Source organism: Nannospalax galili, unplaced genomic scaffold (assembly GCF_000622305.1).
Source record: "Nannospalax galili isolate Female #2095 unplaced genomic scaffold, S.galili_v1.0 scaffold1191, whole genome shotgun sequence".
Classification (NCBI taxonomy): domain Eukaryota; kingdom Metazoa; phylum Chordata; class Mammalia; order Rodentia; family Spalacidae; genus Nannospalax; species Nannospalax galili.
The window spans coordinates 847255-868255 of record NW_008330570.1 but is presented as its reverse complement, the minus strand read 5'-3'; the positions used below and the strand labels follow the sequence as shown (position 1 = coordinate 868255).

The following is a 21001-nucleotide window of genomic DNA, read 5'->3' as shown; positions in this document are numbered from 1 at the left end:
GGTAGTTGGATTTTGATGGCGCAAATGGCGGGAGTTCTTAAACCCTGTGCTGGGTGAGGAAAAGGTGAAGAGGAGGGAAGACCCAGGGACAGAGGGAATTGACCAGGGTGGAGGATTGAGCAGTCTTTTGCAGCTCCTTCCGTACACAGTGAAGTCCGGCTGGACCGTCGTGGCCGCAACCTTGGAGGCTGCGGAGCTGCGGTGAGGTAGGCGTGGACCCAGCGGAGCAGCCCTAGGAAAGGGAGGCCAGCGGGGACATCTTGTTTATCCCGGGCCTTCTGAGTTTCTCTGAGTGGCAGTAGGTATGACTTTGTTGTCGTTTTCCATTTTACCATTAAAGGCATCTAGGTTCCTATTAAACTTGCCCGGGCAGCTTCATGAGAAGGCGCTTGAGACCCGACAGGAGATGGAGCCGGTGAATACTTTATGTCAAGACGGAGAATCCGAAGGAGGTATTCAAAGGGTTGGCTTTCCCTATATTTTCTGTTGTCTAGAAATGGCCTGTACGTTGCAAGACCACTTTTCTACTTCAACTCATGTGGACTATTAAGAAAGCAGGATGGCGAAAGGAACCGAAATGAAGAGTTAAAAGGATAAACAGCCAAGACTATTAAACAAGGAAAAATTACTTAATGTATTCTAGATTTTGCCTTTTGAAGCTTCTAGATTGCCGTTATAGTATACTCAGTGTTTATATTCATAGCTACAGTCCTAACCAGTGAGACTCCTCTTTTCAGACTTATTACCTCTGAGGAAGGGCCACTCTTGAGGTTGTATATTAAGTATTTGATTATTTCCATGAACTTAAAGTAAGCCATTTAATACATGTCTAATATGCAGGAAATATAGTTCTTCACATGCTATGTAAATAAAGCATTTAGCACAGGAGTCTTAACATAGGAAATCTTCAGAAATTTATTATTGGAGTTGATTAACATTATGACACTATGACCTTTACTGTACTGGTCCTTAGTCATTTGGATACTGAGATTTACCAGTCTGTTTCTGTCCAGAAGTGGGGTTGCTTTAACTGTTTTCTTTATGTGTAGACATACTATGGACAGTTCTTATTTAGGGTGCCTTTCCAGTGCTATGCTACTCAGAAGGAGTTTTGAAGTCCTTATTCAGCCTTGTGTCTAAACCCTAAGGATTATACAATTTTGTGACTTTGTTTTCCTCTGAGTCATTATGTTTTTTGCATGTTGGAGAATATTAGAAAAACTTAATCTGGTCATGCATAAGGGTGCATGCCTTTAATCCCAGCACTCAGAAGGCAGAGGCAGACAGATCTCTGTGCCTTCAAGGCCAGCCTGATCTACATAGAAAATTCCAGGCCAGCCAGGGCTACGTAGTGAGACCCTGTCTCAAAAAAAGCAAGAACAAAACCCTTAATATAAGATAATGAACAGTATATTGGTTAAAATTTGTTACTTCAAAAGCAAAAATGTGTGTTAAACTGTTTGGAGTAACCCATTCTCTAGAAATAAGTTACTGTGTAGCCCAAGTTGGCCTTGGGGTCAGTGATTCTTCATCTTAACCTCCTGTGAGCCACCACACCAGGTGCTAATTTTGCTTCTTTTAAAACAAGTAACAAGGTAGAAGTTTGGAAACAGATACAGCAGATAGAAAGGATAATGCTAGCCTAGGGCTCCTGAGAAAACAAGATAGCAAGCAAGACAGATGCAATAAGTAACCATCAGAACAAGTACAATATGGTGATGCTGCATATTGTGTGTCTGTTTCCATCTTAGACTAGTTTTATGTATGTTGTTTAGTGAGAGTTATACTAGTTATAAGATACCTAGTATTAATGACTAGTCTTCATAAGAGTGGCTAGTTTTGATTGTATAGGTGATTGAAATAAGTTTTTGGATTGTCCCAAGACAAGTAAAGAAAATACATATTTTGGGGGCTGGAGAGATGGCTCAGCAGTTAAGAGCACTGGCTGCTCTTGCAGAGGACCTGGGTTCAGTTCCCAGCACTCACATGGTAATTGTCCATGACTCCAGTTCCAGGGGGATCCAACACCCTCTTCTGACCTCTGTGGGTATTGCATGCACGGATGCACTTACATACATGAAGGCAATGCACTTGTACACACAAAATAAAAATAATGAATATTTCTTAAAAGAAAATATTTTGTGAATCTTTATTTTACATGTGAATATGTAAATAAATATTCTTGTGAACTCTACAAAATAGTTATCAGATTTGCATAAGGAACCTTATTAAATGATGTCTGGTTGTTAAAAGCATAGGAAGGGAGATTTCATCTTGTTTGTGGTAAAGCTATTGAGAACCATCCTTTTCCACCCTAAAGATGTGCTTTTCTGATAAACTGGGCTTCAGTAAAATGATGCTGCCTACAAAGCAATAGACAACTCAGAGTCTCTTGTTCTCTTTGAATAGTGTCCTGGTTAGGGAGTGCTTTTACATTGGTGTTCAACCAGAGAGGTTGGTGGTCTTTGATCTGGGCCTTAGATCCTCTGGTTATACATTTTATGACAGATAACGTAACAGTTTAGCTGGCCCCGAAATCCTGGGTGAAAGACATCACTATTCATTCTTGAAGTGCTTGTTGCCAACATTAGAAACCTTTGTCCTCTTGTGAAATTCCTTTTTTACTTTTTTCAGGTGTTTTAGCTCACTTGGAAAAGCTAGAGGTGCAAATGTCCAGGTCTCATAAAAAGTCTGAAGAGCTGCCAAGAGTTCAGAGAGACGAAAATGTTCTTAGAACCAAGATTCATGAGCTGAGGCATCTGCGGGATAAACTGAGGGCTGAAGTGAAGCGACGGCAAGCCAGAGTGAGTAGACACATAACATTGTCAAGGGCAGGCTTTCTTTGGGTATAAAGAGCAGTCAGGATCTGGAAGCTGGTATGTTTGTTGTCAGGCACTAGTAAGGGGTCAGGCAGGTTCTTCTTTATAGCAGTTCTCAGCCTTCTTTCAGAGATAGCTAAGCCTGTTACTCAATCTCAGTAGGTCTGAGTCATTTATACTTTTGTCATCAGTGCCATCTTTCTGTCCCTAGTTTCAAAACTTTACAATGAACATTGATCATTCCTTCTTTCTGGTTTCCTCTCTAGCCAAGGTCCAGTCAGCAAACCTCTCGAATGTTCCTTTGTCACCTTTGTGCCTACTCCCTCCTCTGCAACAGCTTAAGTAAATAATTATCAGGTGGTTTAGGTACTGGGATAATTATAGTGATCTGGAGGTTGGGGTCTCTTTTAATAGTCCCGTTTTTCCAGTATATCCTACAGGGTCAAAATGTGCTACAAAGCACCACATTGTTTCCTTGGCCAAGTACTGTCAGTAACCACTCATTCATTGCCCAAAGTTATCAATAAGGCCAACCGTCCTTCTTTTTCTTTTCTCTCTGATAACCCTATCCTCCTGGCCCACTCTTCCTCTCTAATTTCCTTTGCTTTTTATTGAAGTGAAATATATGTAAAGGGAACAAATGTAATGGACTTTTTAACAAAGAGAATACAACTAAGTTTTTACCACACAGATGAAAAGCATAGAGCATTACTAGCACCCCAGAGTTTTCCCTCGGCTCCTTCTAGTCACGTCTTTCAATATAACCACTGATCTAGTTTCTGTTACCAGAGTGGTTTTACCTGTTCTCCAACTTTGTTTCTGTGTTTTGAGACAGGGTCTCACTACTTAGCTAGGCTTGAACTTAACTTCAGTTCAGGCTGACTTAGACTGTATGATACCCTGCCTTAGCCTCAGAGTGCTGGGATTATAGGTGTGTGTCACCATACCTAGCTTGAACTTTATATAAAGTGTAAAAAGTATAAACTCTCCTAGGTAAGGCTTATTTTGCTAACCGGCACATCTGTGAGATTTGCCATACCCTTATTGCTACACAGCAGTTCTGTTTTATGACTGTTATAATTTACCCATTCTGTTATTGCCACCATGTGGGCTATTTGGGTTATTTCACTTTGGGTTCATTATGAAGATTGCTGCTGAGACATTCTTGTTGCAATTTTTTAGTGTAAAAATATTCACTTTCCTACTAGGTGCAAACCTATAAGACTTTCTAGGACATAGGGCAAGCATATTAACTTTAGTAAATAACTGCCAGTTCTTTGCAATGCTTCTGCCAGTTTCATATTTTTAACAATAGTGTGGATGATTTCTAGCGTTTTGATGTTTACCAATACTTGGTATTGTCAGTTTTAAAAATTTGTCATTATTGGGGCTGGAGAAATGGCTCAGCAGTTAAGAACACTGGTTGTTCTTGCAGAAGACCCGGGTTTGATTTCCAGAATCCACATGACAGTTAAAATAATAAATAAAATATATTTTTTTAATGTGTCATTATCATGGGAATATAATAACATCTTATTGTGGATTTAATTTGTATTTGACTTTTTTTCTTGCTATTGTTTCCTAAACAACAAAGTATAAACTGTTTTTATAATGTATAATATTTACATTGTATTGTGTTATCAATAGTCTAGAGATAATGTAGTCTATAGGAGGTTGTAGGTTATATGTAGATACTATGCCCTTTCAGGCAAGTGACTAGAGTATCCGGAGATTTTAGTATTCACAGGGAACCCTAGAATCACTCTCCCTTCAACGCTTGTATTAGACGCTTGAAAATCTTCTGAGTGTGCTTTGCAAGGCTTTTGCAAATTTTTTTTTTTTTTAACAGTTCAGGTAGCACTTTAATCCCTTGAATGTGTTTAAAAAGAGTATTTCCGGGGCTGGAACGATGGCTTAGCAGTTAAGAGCACTGACTGCTCTTGCAGAGGACCCGGGTTCGATTCCCAGCACCCACATGGAAGCTACGAACCATCCTTAACTCCAGTTCCAGGGGAATCCGAAGCCCTCTTCTGATCTCTGTGGCATTGCACAACATGGGTGCACTCACATACATGCAGGCAATACACTCATACACATAAAATAAAAATAATAAAATAAACTTTTTTTTTTAAAGAGTATTTCCATAGAAGATTGCTAGACCTTTCACAATCTGGGGATGGTCAACAAATGATCAAGCGGAGCCCATGGAAACTTGATGCAATTTGATAGTTTACCATGTAGAAGCCACCATCCACAGGAGAAAGCCAGAAATTAGTATCAGAAATGGATGATTGTAGACCTGACCCTAGGCACATGAGATGCTGTCTCCCATTTAGGAACAGTAGTGAAGGCAGAGTACAGGACATCTTATTTTGTCTGTTTGCTGAGGGGAGAGTCCCTCCTCCACCATTGGACACTCAGAAATCTTACTTGGGAACAGATTTTACTTATCTCAGTGCCCAGGTACAAAGATATATGTAGGACTGTCCCAGTCACAGGAGAAATAAGCTTCCCAGAACCAGGAAATCCAATGCCTCTGTTGCTTGGAGACCTAGGGCTGCTGTAGCCACACTGAGGGAAACCCAACCTAGCTGTTGCTTCTATACTAGCTTCTCAGTGGAATGTGGAGACCTGTGATGTAGAGGATGCAGAGCCTACAGACAGCAGGTGATGGCAACAGCAGTGGCCTTTCATCCTTATACAAAAGGAAAAGAAATTACACACCCACATGACATAGATTATATGTCTGTAATTACAGATGTTTGCCAACAAATCCAGTTCACCTCTTGTGGCACCCTCCCCCTAACACTACATTCCCTCTACACAAGAGAAACTGGTTTTTATTATTTATTGGTATTATATTTTGAGAAAGGGTCTCACAATATAGTGCCTGTTGGCCTGGAACTCACAGTTGTCTGTCTGCCTCTGCCTTCTAAGTGCTGGGATTAAAGCCATATGTCACCGTTTTTGCAAAATTTTTGTTACTTATAAAATTAAGAATTTTTCACCCTCCAAGGCTCAGGCACTTTTGTGGAAGAGGTTGGCAAAAAAAAAAATTAAGAGCCTGAGGAAGGGGTAGAGTGTTTCCTGGAAGTGTCCTCCGACCACCATGCAGCAAGCTATAGTCACACTTCCTTCCCAGCTCCTCAATGCATCAAGGGGGAGTCAGTTATTCCCCCCACCCAATCACTGGGCCTTAACTGCATGTGGGGGAGGGGATATACAAGCCAAGACTGCCATAAGGCACCTTTCTGGCCATTTTGTGCCCCTGTTATGAAGTAAATGGGGGGGTATCCAATCTTCTGTAAATAACCCCTAACCTATTTCTGTTAACAAGCCTAGTAATAGGATTTAAAAAAAAAAAAAAAAAAAAAAGAACAGATCTAATGGAAGCCTTCATTATTCCTCAAAAATGGACCTCATGTTAGCAAATCCTTTGGTCTTTGATTGTTTATATTGCCTATTCCTACCTTTCTCCCCTTAAACTTCATTGTATAAATATATTTTTATGTAACCTGCTTCAAGTTATTTCTGGAAATATGTGTTAAAAAATGCCTCTCTGTGGAATAATAAAAGTACCCTAAAACTTAAAAAAAAAAAATTAAGAATCTTTTTCCTTGCATATTTTGGATATGAGTTCTTTGAGTATATGTATTAGATCTTTCCTTAGACTATGGGTTGGCTTTCCATTCTCTAATGGTATCTTGTGAGGAAAAAATCTTTTTTTTTTTTTTTTTTTTTCTTTGAGACAGGGTCTCCCTGTAGCCCCAGCTGTCCTGGAACTCACTATACAGACCAGGCTCGCCTTGAACTCACAGAGATCCACCTGCCTCTGCCTCCCAAGTGCTGGGATTAAAGGCGTGCGCCACCACGCCCAGAGGAAAAATCATTTTTAATGAACCCCAGTTTAGAAATCTAGCTTTATACTTTGTGTTCTTGTTTAATAAACCTTTGTCTAACAAAATAATGATGATCTGTGGTTTTTAAGCTTTGTTGTTTTATCTTTTAGAATTATAGACTTTGTAGAATGGCTTTTTCTATGTGTTGTGTGATAGAAGCCATGTTTACATCCCCTCCCCATACGGCTACCAATACATCCAGCATGTCTTGAAAGATCTCTTTTCTCATTGTATTGTACAGTGAGTATGTTTATGGATTTTGTTTTGTTCCATTGGTCTGTCAGCAGGCTTGCTTGCTCTTTTTATTTTTTGAGACAAGGTCTTTCTGCAGCCCCAACTAGCCTGGAACTCACTATGTAGATGGCGGCGGGGAGCCAAATATTTTAGGCTGTGATCTCTGTAGCAGCTACATAGCTTGCTGTTGTTTGTATGAAAGATACATGCAAAATATGCATGATGTGAGCTGGTAAAACCTTATTTACAAAAACACCCCATTGGACATGTGGCATAGACCTTGTAATATCACTTGGGAGGCTAAGGCAGGAAGATCCAGAGTTCAAGACCAGCCTGGGCTATGTATCATGACACTGGCTGGGCTTGACCCCCACAAAGTGTATGCAATTTGGTGACTGCTGAAGTGTGATATTGTGTTTTAGATGTTTTTCCTATTTGTGTGTTGTGTTAGATAGACCTATGTTTGGCCTTATATGGCAACTTTGCTAAATCCACTAGTAATTCTAAGTTTGTCTCTTTATTCTGTTCTAGGGCTTAGACTGCACATTGCTTTTGTTCATATTTCAAATATGTCATTCTTTTGTCTCTAGGTCCATAACTCCTCTCATGGGTAGGTATTGGTCTTATTAGGTGGTAGTCTTATTGCCTTAATGTCATCTTTTTTTTTTTTTTTTCCTGCAGCTTCTTTAAGATTCTCTGTCTTGTTTTTCAGCAGTTCTATATCATAATATTGTCATAGGTGGTATTTTATTTTGCTTGGCATTTGTAGAGCCTCTTGAAGTTTTTCATCTATTGAAAACTTTGAGCATTATCACTCCAAGTAATGTGTCTGCCGCATTCTTTACTTATCTCTAAGGTTCCCCATGGATTTTTTTTTTCCCTGTCACCTATTTCTTTAACTAATTTTCTAATCTTATTTTTGCTTTCATGCTTGTTTTAATGTGAATATGAAAATATATCTATATTTCATTGCATTTATTCACCTTTTCTTAATAATTGGCTCTTTTTAAATGTTTTACTAGCATATACTAATCATATATAATAATGGGTTTCATTAGGATGGTTTATAAGTATATTTACTATACCCCTGTTAGCCATTCTTCTTCCACTCCCCCTGATCTCTTTCCTCTTCTCCAGTAGCCCCCCTTCTACTTTCATGGGTTGTTTTTTGAGGGGTGATCCAATGAGTTTCATTGGGGTTGTTTACAAGAGCATGGGTGATGGTTTGTCTACAGGAGCATGGGCACCTTACCTGTGGCTACACCACTGAAGAAAATGTCTCTCTCCCATGGATCCTAACTGTGTATAAATCCAAAGGGAAAGGTGGCTCTCTCTGAGCCTTTCTCCTTTCCTTGATAGGATGTTGATAGGATAATTGACTCTTAAGCCTAAATACCTAATTTTAGTTACTGATTTTTTGTTTGTTTGTTTTTTTGGTTTTAGTTCTTTTAATTCTTTTGTATGGATTCCAGGTCTTTGGTATGAGTCCTCTGTCTTTTAACCTATTTTAATGTCTTGCCTGAAAACTCAGATAGTTGAGTCCTCTTTCATCGGTTTCTCTTGTCTTTGTCCCTGAGTAGTTTTGTTTTTATTTTAAGACAGGGTCTCACTGTGTAGCCTGGCTGCCCTGGAACTCATATGTAGACCAGCCTGCCTTTGCCTCCCTAGTGTGAAGTTCTGGAATTAGTAAATGCCAGGAGGCCATATTGCATGCAGAATATTGACTTCCCTTTCCGGTGGGATCTTGGCTGCTGTGGTAATGTTGGTTGGTCTTCAATTTTCCTCTCCCCAGGCAGTGAAAGTGCACCTTAAAATGCAGATCAACAAATGCTCTGAGGGGAGGAGCTGCAGGGAAAGCCAGCTTCCTTCAAAAGCCTTTTTCTTTACTTTGAATCCTGTTTGGGTTTTCTCTAATACCTTCAGAGCATGTCCTGTTTGCTTGCTTGTTCAGTTCGCTTGCTTGTTGGGGTAGATTCTCCAGCTGGCATACTTACCTCAGAGGAAAAGTCAGCCTGATACCATCTGCTAGGCTGTAGCTAGAAGTGCAAGTCTTGGGTCCTGGCTGTGGAAACCCTGCAGTCTGGCCCAGACTAGCTTTTCCTGCTTTGCCTTTTCATAGCCAACTGTTTTGTCCACCCTGTGTTCTCCCTAGACTTTGCCCATACCCTTTCCTTCCTCCTCTGCAGTCTTCTCCATTACCCCAGAATCCCAGCTGGTCTTTAGCTAGCAGTTTCTCCTCTAGATTCCTCATCATGACTACATCCTCCCCCTCTGCTGTAAATTCATAGCACCAACTTAATGGCCATGGTAGCACCAGTTGCTTGGTGCCTCACATAATAAAGAAGCTGTATTTGCTTTTATGTAGTTGAATGATAGAGACTTTGTGGCATACCCTTTTGTATCTAGTAATATTTGCTGCCTATCTTGCAGGTTAAAGCATGTTCTGCCAACGTGGAAACTAACCAAACAGCGGAGATCAGTGAGCAGCAAGTTTTGGAAAAGCAGAAAGAAAACGTGAAAGCCATTCTCCAGGCATATCGTTTTACAGGTATGATTTCTTTTTTCTGATCTGACTCATTCACCCACTTTCTAAGAACTTACCTTGTACCCCTGCCCTCCCCCATATACACACAAAGCTGGCATGCTGGTTTGTAGGTATATCTTTATCTTTAAGATTGGCCTCTTTAGACAATAAAGGTTGGTTGGTGGACGGCTGAAGCCATTCCTTTTGTAGTCATTGTTGCTGGTCCTGTACTTGTGCTTCACTTACTGCTTGCCTGCTTTATGTTAGTGTCAGATTGTTTTAGCTCCTCAGATCTCTCTGTTTCATCCTAAATAGGGATTTGTTCTCCATCTATGCCAAAGAGGACTATGGGAAGAACTGGGGACTGTCACAAATTGGTGTTCAGGGAAGAAAGGAGGAATATGTGAAACAAAATTTTCAATTTTTTTCCTCAGTAATTTGATATTTAGGGTATCTTCTCATTCTTCATTCTTCCATGGTTTTTTTGGAGTGTGTTGTTGTTGTTATTTTGGAGTGTTGTTGTTGTTGTTGTTGTTGTTATTGGAGACAGGGTCTTCCTGTAGCCCCAGCTGGCCTGAAACTCACTATGTAGACAAGGCTGTCCTCGATCTCATAGAGATCCACCTGTCTCTGCCTCCCAGTGCTGGCTTCTTCCATGGTTTTAACTCCTCATGCTCATATGAACCAGATGACTCTGATCATCTGGAGGCGGTGCCTCTGACACCCATTCATTCAGGCTGCACTTGTGCACATTGTGCCTATGTGCCAAGTCTTGTGCTGGCTGCTGGTATGATGTGGGACCTTTGCCTGGCATCTACTAAGAGGTGCTGTCTCATTGTTTGCTAGGGCTCAGTGGGAAGTTGACCAGCCGTGGAGTCTGTGTGTGCATAAGTACTGCCTTTGAAGGGAACCTACTGGATTCCTTCTTTGTGGACCTCGTCATGGAGAAACCACCCTGGATACATCACCATTCCATCCCAGTCTTCATCCCTCTAGAAAAGATAGCTGCAGCGTACCTCCAGAGTGATCTTCAGCGTTTCCTGTTCAGTCTCTGTGAATACGTAAATGCTTATTCAGGGAGGAAGTACCAGGCAGACAGACTTCAGGTATTTGTGTAGAAATTTATGTATCTCGTTATATTGCCCATGACTGACTTCAAAGGAACAGGTTTCATTTGCTTGTTTTTGAGACACAATTTTGCTACTCTAGCTGTCCTAGAATTTGATATATGGCTCAGGCTGACCTTTAACTTGTGGCATAATTCCAGCCTGTCTCCTAAATGTTGGGATTACATATGTGTACCTCCGTGCCCAGATTTATTTTTATTATTATTTTATTTTTATTTTTATTTTTTGGTCTTTTTGAGACAGGGTCTTCCTGTAGCCCCAGCTGTCCTAGAACTCACTATGTAGACCAGGCTGGCCTTGAACTCTGCCTCCCAAGTGCTGGGATTAAAGGCATGGGCAACATGCCTGGCTATTTTATTATTTTTATCTATACTTTTTTAAAAAACAGTGCTGGAGATTGCCTTGCACATCCTGGGTAAGTGCTCTACCATTGACCTACTGTCCCAGCACTTTAAAAAATATTCTCAAATTTTATTTATTTAATGTGTATGAGTATTTTATCTACCATGTATGTAAATGCACAGTGTGCATGCAATGCCCAGAGGCCAGAGGAGGGCATTGGATCCTCTGGAACTGGAGTTATAGACAGTTGTTAGCCTCCATGTGGGTGCTGGGAACCAAACCCAGGTCCTCTGCAAAGAGCAGCCAGTGTTCATAACCACTGAGCCATCTCTCCAGCGCGCACACACACACACACACACACACACAAAGCATTCTTTTTTAATGTTTTCTAACTCCAAACCAGAAGTTTGTCCATTACCTTTCTCCCCTTTCCTCCCCCTCCCTCTCTCTACCTTCCTATACCCACCCTCTTCCCTTTCCCCTTCCTTCCCTTCCCCTCAACCTTTCTCTCTTTCTCTCTCTCTCTCTCTCTCTCTCTCTCTCTCTCTCTCTCTCTCTAGCTCACCTGGAACTCACAATGTAGTCCAAACCACCCTCAAACAAAAGAGCAATCTTTACCTAGGCCTTAACTGTTGGATACAGGCATTTGCCATCACACTCAGCTTATCTATTGCCTTACTAATACTTATTTCTTAGATACAGGCAACTTCCCTGTCTTTATTTCGTAGCCTTTTGCAGCTTTCAGTGATATTAAGAGGTGGATCCTAGTTAAGGGATAATGCAATTCCTAATTCTCAAACTTTTATCACAAGGTGGAGTGTGTTGCTATGCTGTTAATGCTCAGCATGGATTTCGAGTTTATATATTATGAGCTAAGTGTTGCTGAACCTTAGGTATAGATGCAGAGGACCACAGAGGAATGCTGTGTATCTTATGAACTCTGGCCTGCCTTCTTAGAGTGGCAGTTTAACAAAGTTTATGATGGAAACCATAGATAGGGAAAGAAGTGACTCTAGCTTGGCAATTCCACCTCTATCTAGGCATCAGTTAAACTAAAAGTCTTGCTGATGTCAATGAAATTCTTGGTAGAAATGGTATCTGCATCTGTTCTCCTGGTCATTCACTGTTCTTGACTTCATTATGTAGCCAAGGGTGACCTTGAACTTCTAATCTGGCTTAGGTAGTGCTGCTAACCTAGGGCAGCATGGATAAGCACTCCACTAACTGACTGCATCCTCAGCCCTTTGTCTTTCATTGGTCCTTTTTTCAGGGCTTTTTCTGTTCCTCTTCATTTCTCTGAAATTTAAGTAATGGGCCCTCCTTTTAGTAGACTTGTTTAAAGTGTTACAACCACTGCCTCTGGAATAGTAAGCATCAGACACTCTTTGTTCCTCACCTGGGTAGAGTGACTTTGAAGCGCTCCTGACTGTACCCTTGCAAAGAAACTCCCTGTGCAACTTGCTGTCATTTACCTACAAAGTGGATGGAAGGGATCAGTCTTTCTCCTTTAGTGCCAGATTGCTGTATGAGGACCTCACAGCGACTCTTCCAACTGACGTCACTGTTACATATCAAGGTAAGAAGATGCCTCGGTGGAGAACTTATATGCTCTAGTTTAAGCAAGTTGAGTGAAATATATAGAATATAACAAGTCTCCTTCAAGCTCTTTCTTGTGCCTACATGCTAGAAGTTTTACGAAGCTATAAAGAATGTTTTGTTTCTGCCCATTTTTCCTCTTTGTAAATAGTAAACATAATTGTCCTGGTTTTTCCCACTCCTTGCCCTCCCAGGTCAGCCCAAATTCTTTCAGTTTGCAATTTGTTTTCATGGGAGATCCTCTCTCAAAGACAAACAACTAAGGCTGAGTCTAGGGTTGTCTATGATGAATGAAGCCCAAAACAGCTCTCTAGAGTATATTCTGAAAATAGCAGTTTTTTTAGGACTGGCTGGGAGATTTTTTTTTTTTTTTAACTTGCTTAAATTAAATGTAACATAATAATTTGACATGGGCAATAATGAAAAAAATTATTAAAAATTTTTATTGTTTTTTTGGTCTTTTTGAGAATGGGTCTCACTGTAACCCTAGCTGGCCTGGAACTCACTATGTGGACCAGGCTGGCCTTGAACTCAGAGAGATCCGCCTGCCTCTGCCTCCAGAGTGTGCACCACTACACCCAATAAAATGTTTTTAAGAGGCAGATATTTTGATGCTGTCAAAAAATTTCATAGCAATAGTTTTAGATTTTTCTAGTCTGTGTAGATTTTTTTTCCATTTTATTAAAATTTAATTTATTTAACAGAGCATAAGGTAGGGATTTATTTACAGAAGAGTGGGCACCCCACATTTATGGCTGTGCCATAAAGCCCACACTCAAGTACAGATGACAGCCGCACAAAGTTTTTTCTTCTTCTTTGATTTATTTATTTTTATGGAGCTTTTGGCTACTCTAACATTCCCCCCTCTGAAGAGGTAACCCCAAAATCTTTTAAGGATTAGAGAAAAGCTCCCAAATACTTTGGACATTTTTGGCCTTTGGAATAGAGTATGTTCCTAAGAGGCCCAAGGACATTTTGACTTTTAGCCAAGAAACTGGCTACTTTTCTTTGGGGTCTTTTTACCGTAACTGCCTAGCCAATTCCTACCTCCTATTCTTATCACACCATCCTCTGAAGAGGTTACCCAAATTGCCAATAAGGAATTGGGACGCAGACCACTCTGGTTTCTTCCGTGCTGAACAGGAACACAGGGTGAGGCAATTGGAGTACCCTTTCAGTGGGTCTATCTAAAAGACTCCCAAATTGCATAAATCTTATCTCTTAAGGGGAAAAGAAAGTCCTAGAATCGTGAATAGGAGATGTGAAGAAGTAAAGGCGAGAGTAATTAGCATTACAAGTTCTCTGTCTAGATTTTCCTAAAGTCCCTATTTTTAAATTTTTTAAAGTATTTTTTGTTTTATGTGTATGAGTGTTTTTGCCTGCATGTATATAAGTGCACATATATAAGGCCAGAAGACATTGTATTCCCTGGAACTGTAATTACAGATGGTTGTGAGCCACCATGTAGGTATTGAGAGCTGAACCCAGGTCCTCTGCAAGAGCAGCCAGTGCTTTTAACCACAGAGTCATCTCTCTAACCCCAAAATCCCTGTTCTCAAATTGTATTGGTCTGATAAAGGGCAGCCTCTCCAGAGCTACAGACCAAAAAAAGAAAAAGAAGAAAAAATTACATGGGTCCAGAATAGTGTTGAACCAGGTCTGATTCCCCTGGTTAGACTAAGTGAGATTGACAGAATGCTGTTTTTTTGAAGGGATGGAGGCATCTACTCACTGGGAAGAGCATCGAGCATCCCATGAAATACTCTTCCGTACCAAGCCCCTGCATCAGGTGTTTGCTTCATTTTCAAAAGAGGTTGAAAAGCTGGATTTGAGCCTGGTCTCCTAAAATGCTGTTTGTCTTGGGGACACATCTGAAGTGAGTGTTCATAACTGCTCACAGTCCAGGGCCTAGAAGCAAGAACTGTGGAAATGCTCAGAGTCCTTCCCTGGGCACCACCCTGGCCTGGGCACCACCCTGGCCTGCTTCACCAGGATGACAAAGAGCATGCTGTGTCCACAGACCCAGGAGTTCTGAACGGTTCTGTGAATGCCTGTCACTTGTGACAGTTTTCAAGATCATCTACTCTTTTGAACATACCATGTATATTTTTGGTGAAAGTCAGCTAAACTGGGATAATTGAAGACATTTTGTGAAAAATTAAAGAGTATTTCTAGCTTTTGTGGAAGCTGTAATTCTACCTTGTTTTCCTCTCCTAGACTTTTGAAATGATGTAAGATGGGCATGTGGCTAAGAAGGGAACTGTGTTTAATCTTACATTTAGAACAGTACATTGTAGGTCACTATTTGATGTGAGGTATTTTTGATAGCTTTGGTTCTTTGTATTTAATATTTTGCTTCCTGAAACATTTTGGTAGAGAAATGGGTGCATGAAGTCAGTTTGAGAAAACAGGGTTTGACATCTGCACATGAATTAAGTTGTTGCAAAGGGAAGTGGGACACACACACACCCCAGTCATATCTCACACACACAGACACAGAGTCATATCTCCCTCCTGTAAGCACCGTGTCATGGCTATGGCTGTAACAATCTCCCCATTTCTAGCTGCTTTCATGCATCTTCTCTCTGTAACCGTGGGTCTCAGATGTGCTGGCTTGTATTGTTCCTTGGCTTAGGGCTACTTGACATCTGTTAAAACTTGTCTGGCTGGTCAAGTTCTCCTTATTATAACTCCTGTTCCTACTTCGCCTAGTCATAAATAAGAGCTGTACTCAGAGCTGCATTTAGGCTTCACTCTTGAACTGGCCACTTCCTAGACATTTCTATGTATGGGAGTTGCAGCAAACCCAGAAAAAATGCAGGGGACAGTAAGCCAGCTTGGGCCACCCTATGGAAAACTTGGAAGGTGTTTCAGTTCAGACTTTTGCCCTCCAGACATGTGGAAGGGACCAGTAGTTTGTGTCAGCAAAAGCAAAGTACTCGTTCATGTGTTAACAGAATTGTCACAACAGTCCCATCAAGTTGAGTAAAGCTTTTAATAAAACAGTCTTGTTCTTTATCAATACCTGTAAATTCTCTTTTAAAGCAGTAGCAAAGGCGACTGTAGCAAGAGCTCAAAAGGCAAGGCAATATCGGAAAGTTTTTTTTAAACAGGTTAAAAATATAAATGTAGAAGATCTGTTTATATATTTTTCTTTCAGAAATAACCCCTCTCCCCCCCACCAGGTGAAAGAAAATATTGCACTTACTGCTCTCATGACTAAGGTGACACGGGGTTCCAGAAGAACCTTTCAAGATTATCAGGAACATCAGGATAAGGGCCATTGAACCTAAGTCGACCATAGGGAGGCAACCAGGTCTCCATGGAGCGCTTCTCCTCACAATGAAAAGCACTGCCGTCAGTTCCAGATGGGAGTGGAGCAGTCTCCAGCAGTCTTGGGCCTGTTGAGCCCTCCTTTCAACAGAGCTCCCCTATGTGTATGCCCAGCCCAGCAGCTAAGGCAGCTTTATTCCACTCCTGCCGCAGTCCTGTTCACAGTGGCCATGGCCTCTCTAGGGGATGAAGGACTGAGTTGGAACAAAGGCTCTGGAAAGACCATTCCAAGACTACACCTAAGACCCCTACTCTGGGGAAGCTACAGGCATACTGAGGAGTAGTATGGCCACCCTCAGAGCTCACATCTCCACAAAGGAAGGCTTGAGGAATTTGAAACCTAAAGTCTATGGGAATGTGCACTTCAACAATTTGAGAACGCTGGGACTTGGTCATCTGCCCTTTCCCAAAGCCTTTCTTCACTTCCAAAAATTGACATCTCCCTTCCTATGGGGACCATTGTGGGCCAGAGGCCATCAGGAGTTGTCCACCACTTGGTGGGGCAGTGTAACAGAGGAGCCATTAGGGAAGGCAGCCGGCCTATCCCGGCCCTTCAAGAAAAAGGTCAGAAGCTCCCCTTTCCCTTTCACAAAGATGGGGCCTCGTCGTACAAAGCGGAAGCCATATTCTCGGAGGATGACTTGCGTTTCTTCTACCACCTGCACACAGAGAACAGAGACAGCTTGGGTCAGGAAGGAAGACAAGACTGATGGGTACAGGGGCTGTAGGTGGCTGGGGCTGAGGGATCCAGGCGGTACTAATGCTTTGGTGGTGTGTAGGCCCTGATCAGTGCTGAATATACAGTGCTTCTCCCCCAACCCCACATGGGGTAAGGTCCAGGGACAGCCATGGGACACTCATGTGGCAGACTACCGTGTCAGAACTCTTCCCCTCTGTTCTGTCTCTAAGCCCATTTTTTGACACTGATAGAGCTCAAGATCATTTCAGCAGAAGTTGCTATTGGTAGAAGATATAGACATTAAACGGTGGGCTCTTTTTTTACCTAGAACTCAATTCTAAATGTTGCAAATAAGACAAGGGCATTTTCTCCCTTGGTTAAGGCTTTAGAAGTCTCTGCACATGTGCATACTTGCCCAGCACTGCCAACTTAGCACTATGGCCCACGAGTAGGAGCAGTAATATATGGCAAAGCATTACTCTTCCCTTGGGTCATCCTCCCTGCATCCAAGCACGAGCTCAGTTCTGTTGCTGAACTTACCTGGATGTTACCCATGACCCCTGTGGACTCCATCCTGCTGGCCACGTTGACTGTGTTGCCCCAGATGTCATAGTGTGGTTTCCGGGCTCCAATGACTCCAGCAAGAACTCCTCCTTTGTTCATGCCTAGGTAGAGACAGTTAAGCACAGCCACGCACCAACCTTGTATTAGCCTCTCTGAAGCTACTAACTTTTCTTTAATAGATTACCATCTGACTACCACCACAAGGTTCCTGATCATATCATGTCTGAATTCCTCACTAAAGGAATTTTGCTTCTTTAAGGCAAAAATCATCTCTCTTCATCTGGTCTTCACTAAGACCTTGGCAGATGTCAGTGCTATTCATGATGTTAACGAACTTACTCGGGACTGTAGTGACTAGCTTCTCTGTAACCTTACTAGTATTTTGAGCTCTTGTAAGCACACCCAGAATCAATGAGACACCCCCGCCCCAGGAAGAGCAGTAGGCACAGAAACTATGGGCAGTCCAATAAAACTGGCTATTGGCCAGACTGAGCTGTTATCTCAAAGAGAAGTGAGCTAAAGATTCTTCGGGTCCCTTCTATTTCTGTGAGTGTGTGACGCTCCCTCTGCCCCCCACACACTCAATTTGCCTTAGCCTCCTAAGCTTCTGGTCTGCTGCTCACCCAGCATGGCCACAGTCCTTACCTATGCGCAACATGAAGTTGTTGAATGACTGGTTGTTGATGTTTGTAAGTGTATCCTTCATGGCTAGTGCAAAGTCCGCCAGGTCAGCCAGGTGCTGCCAGCGTTCCTTATCCGACTTCTCCTCCTGCATGGAGCAGAGGTGAGTGTCAGAGCTGCTAGCCGTGGTCTGCTCACTTGCATCCTTCCTATAGCTGCTGTACCTAGTTGCTAACACCCTTCTTCCTCCAAAAAAGGAAGCAGCCAGCTCTTTAGCTCCAGTGTCTCTGCTGCAGAGTTCATACATGTGTGCAGGGCAAAGACTGGGCCGTAGTGGTGAGAAAGATGGAACCCACCCAACTCAGTTGCAGCCTAATAACAAAACAGGATTTTTGCCCGTGTGTGACACCTCTCCCCATCTGAGCCTGGTCCTCGCTTAAGATTGTAAACACTTGAGGATGAGCTGCCTTCAGCCTGCTTCATTTACCTCATCCAGAAGGTGGAGCTGACAGCACTACTAATACAGGAGGTGTAAAGGAAAAACTAATGGTATGTTTTTAAGAACACTGCTTGGTACCAAAGTACCTGAAAACTAAGCAACAGGCACAGGTTTGCACAGGCTCCGTACAAGAAAAGGCTGAGAACCAGTGAGTTCCCAGGGCTCTCCTTAAGTTTTCATTGTTCCAGAACTGCTCTCCAGTTCTTGTGACAGTATAGAGCCTGAAGCGGGCATGGCCACCTTAGCCCTCCACAGTGGAACTCTAAAGGGTATTGTGTGTGTGCTGCTGCTTTTCCGCTCATTAGCCTTTCTCAGGAAACCTATGTCCACACTGTTTGTGCTGGTAGGGCAGACTTTTCATCTGATTCTCATTTCCCAGACTGAGCCTGGCTGCCAGTCTAACTCCTCTGGGCAGACCTGTACCTCTCCAGCCACTGAGGTACCTTGCTAATTATCTAGCAGTTGAGTTACCTTGCTGGAGCTGGTAAAGCCATTGGTGTTGACATCTGGGGTGACTCCTGAAGCTGCCATGTAGGTGCTGCCAATGGTTTTGATCTTGGTGATGACCCGGAATTTGGGATTATCTAAGAGCTGAGGCCAGGATTGAGGACAGAATTAGCAGAATCAAGGGAGGTAAATGAGCCAAGTAACAAGTTGCCTGCTGACAAGGATTGATGGTGCATCCAAGAGGTGCTATCCTGTGGCAGCTTTGCTTATCCCATGCTACCCTGCCACACAATTCTTGGTAAACTTCCTAACTTTCTGAGCCTCAATGTCTATACCCTTAACACTGAGATTAAGTGGCCAGTCTTCTTAGGTGGTGCAGCACATAAGGAAAAGAGCAGATAAATGTTTGCTGAGTATGGGTTTCAGGGTAGGAAGATCTAAGGAGACTCATCTGGTGTAACTTGCTTTGCTGGCCTCCGCAACGTGTCTTGGGATATGATCTAGGAAGAGCTAGCTCTGTGGCAGAGGGGACACAACGGACACTCACAGAGTCGAAGTCAGAGATGATCTCATTGAGGAAGCGTAGACACTCAATGCCACCATTATTGATGCTCTCCTCAGTGTAGAAGTCAGCAAAGTTGGGCAGGGAAGCGAACATGACTCCAATCTCATCGTAAGACTGGCTGTACAGCTCCTAAAGAGAGGCAGGGCCAGGCTAGGGAGATGGCTCGGGGGTGAGCACTTGCTGCACAAGTGTGAGGACCAGAATTCACATGTTGAGAACCCACATAAAAAGTCAGGCCATGGTACCAGCACCTTTCCTGGTCCTGAGGAGCCCTCTGGACCAGGTCCTGCCCTCATATGCCTTTGCTTCCTGGGCTACACAGCCTCCAGTGTCCTGGTACCAGCACCTCCCCTGGGTAAGTCCAGCACACCTTGACTCCCTCACCCTCTTTCACCCTCCCAGCTCCCCCAACCAGTCTCTCCTCCTAGGCTGGGTATTGGCCCATTTCTTGTCTGGGCACCCCAGACACCAGGGCTAACCTCTCGGCCCAGAGCCACCACTGCTTCCTGATCCTCTGCATCCAGACCAACCCATTAACTCCCTGCAGCCACCAGGAACCCTTTAGGCCTGGTCCCGACCTCACCTTCCTTTACTTCCCTAGGTGGCACAACCACCAGCTTCCTGAGACTAGCATCTTTCCTGGAAGGACCCAGACCTTAGGAGAAAGCCTGATATTATCTGAGCCTCATCTCACTTGGGCCTCTATGGGAACTCCTGAAGACAAAAGCAATTAGGCCACTCCAATATAAAATCAAAAGAGAGAACCTGAGGCCTAGACCAACCAGCTTTTCATGCCCAATAAGTAAACCACAAATCTAAACTCAACAAAGGAAGGCTTGAGTCTCACACAAGAGTCAGAAACTATGAAGGAAATTCACATGTCAAATCCACAAAGAAAAAATAATAACATGAAAAAACAAAATAATATATCTCCACGAAGTACCAGTAGTCCTCTAGAGGAGTACAATGAGAACTCCCTAGAGATAACACAGGACATGGAACTCAAAACAACAATTATAAACATGATAAAAGAATTCAGTGATCTTAAAAAAACAGGCAAACAAAGAAATCAAAGACCTGAGGGAAGATAGGGATAAACTTCTGAATGAATTCAGAAAAGAGTTAGAAATATTGAAGAATACTCAGGCTGAAATGAAGAAGAAAGTGAAACAGTAAGCCAAATAGAAACAATAGAAGAAAGCCTCACCAATAGGATGAGTGAAATGGAAAACAGTATCAAGATTGGAAGATAAAGTGGACGAATTAGACCACTCAAGCAAAGATTATGAAAAATTGAAAAATAACCACAAGAATGAAATATACAAGAATGGTGTGACACCATAAAAAAAACAAACTTACAAATTATAGGCATACAGGAAGGAGAAGAATCTCAAGATAATGGTATGGACCAGATCTTCAACAGGATTGTAGAAGAAAATTTCCCAAAACTGAAACACATGCCCATACAAATATAAGAAGCATATAGAACACCAAATAGACAGGACCAGAAAAGAAACTCTCCACGGCATATCATAGTAAAAACACTAAACGTTCAGAACAAAGAGAAAATACTGAAAGGTGCAAAAGAAAAACAACAAATCACATATAAAGGAAAACCCATCAGGATTACAGCTGACTTTTCAGTGCAAACTATGAAAGCCAGAAGAGCCTGGACCAAAGTACAACTCTAAATGACCACAGATGCCAGTCCAGATTACTTTACCCAGCCAAAATGTCTATCATGGTTGAAGT

The 21001-nt window shown here is 42.3% G+C and overlaps 2 protein-coding genes across 5 annotated transcripts in view; one reads left to right on the top strand and one right to left on the bottom strand.

Moving 5' to 3' along the window:
- The first annotated feature begins 64 nt into the window (after positions 1 to 64).
- Cenpo (centromere protein O) lies at positions 65 to 16267 on the top strand. 3 transcript variants are annotated; one of them, XM_029553792.1, is made up of 8 exons: positions 65 to 206; positions 341 to 452; positions 2635 to 2804; positions 9383 to 9500; positions 10323 to 10582; positions 12350 to 12521; positions 14254 to 14417; positions 15727 to 16267. In XM_029553792.1, exons 2-7 carry the CDS (start codon positions 407 to 409, stop codon positions 14385 to 14387), a joined length of 900 nt encoding a protein of 299 aa, XP_029409652.1. In that variant the 5' UTR covers positions 65 to 206; positions 341 to 406; the 3' UTR covers positions 14388 to 14417; positions 15727 to 16267. The 3 variants fall into 3 exon arrangements, with proteins under 3 accessions (XP_029409652.1, XP_008846852.1, XP_008846860.1); XM_008848630.3 differs by lacking the exon at positions 15727 to 16267 and having other exon boundaries at positions 14254 to 14721; XM_008848638.3 differs by lacking the exons at positions 341 to 452; positions 15727 to 16267 and having other exon boundaries at positions 181 to 302; positions 14254 to 14721.
- The window catches only part of Adcy3 (adenylate cyclase 3), a 103296-nt gene continuing 97812 nt past the window's right edge, over positions 15518 to 21001 (bottom strand). For both annotated transcript variants that reach the window (XM_017802160.2, XM_008848650.3), the window contains exons 18-22: positions 19232 to 19378; positions 18709 to 18828; positions 17763 to 17886; positions 17094 to 17218; positions 15518 to 16533 (exon numbers count right to left, since the gene is read on the bottom strand). In XM_017802160.2, coding sequence (XP_017657649.1) covers positions 16351 to 16533; positions 17094 to 17218; positions 17763 to 17886; positions 18709 to 18828; positions 19232 to 19378 — 699 coding nt within the window. In that variant the 3' untranslated portion in view covers positions 15518 to 16350. The remainder of the gene's footprint in view (positions 16534 to 17093; positions 17219 to 17762; positions 17887 to 18708; positions 18829 to 19231; positions 19379 to 21001) is intronic.

Excerpts from the sequence above, each read along its gene's own strand:
- Cenpo (XM_029553792.1), top strand. The coding sequence starts at position 407 with ATGGAGCCGGTGAATACTTTATGTCAAGACGGAGAATCCGAAGGAG. Across the intron at positions 453-2,634 it reads AGACGGAGAATCCGAAGGAG|GTGTTTTAGCTCACTTGGAA; the intron begins GTATTCAAAGGG and ends TACTTTTTTCAG. Across the intron at positions 12,522-14,253 it reads CGTCACTGTTACATATCAAG|GGATGGAGGCATCTACTCAC; the intron begins GTAAGAAGATGC and ends GTTTTTTTGAAG.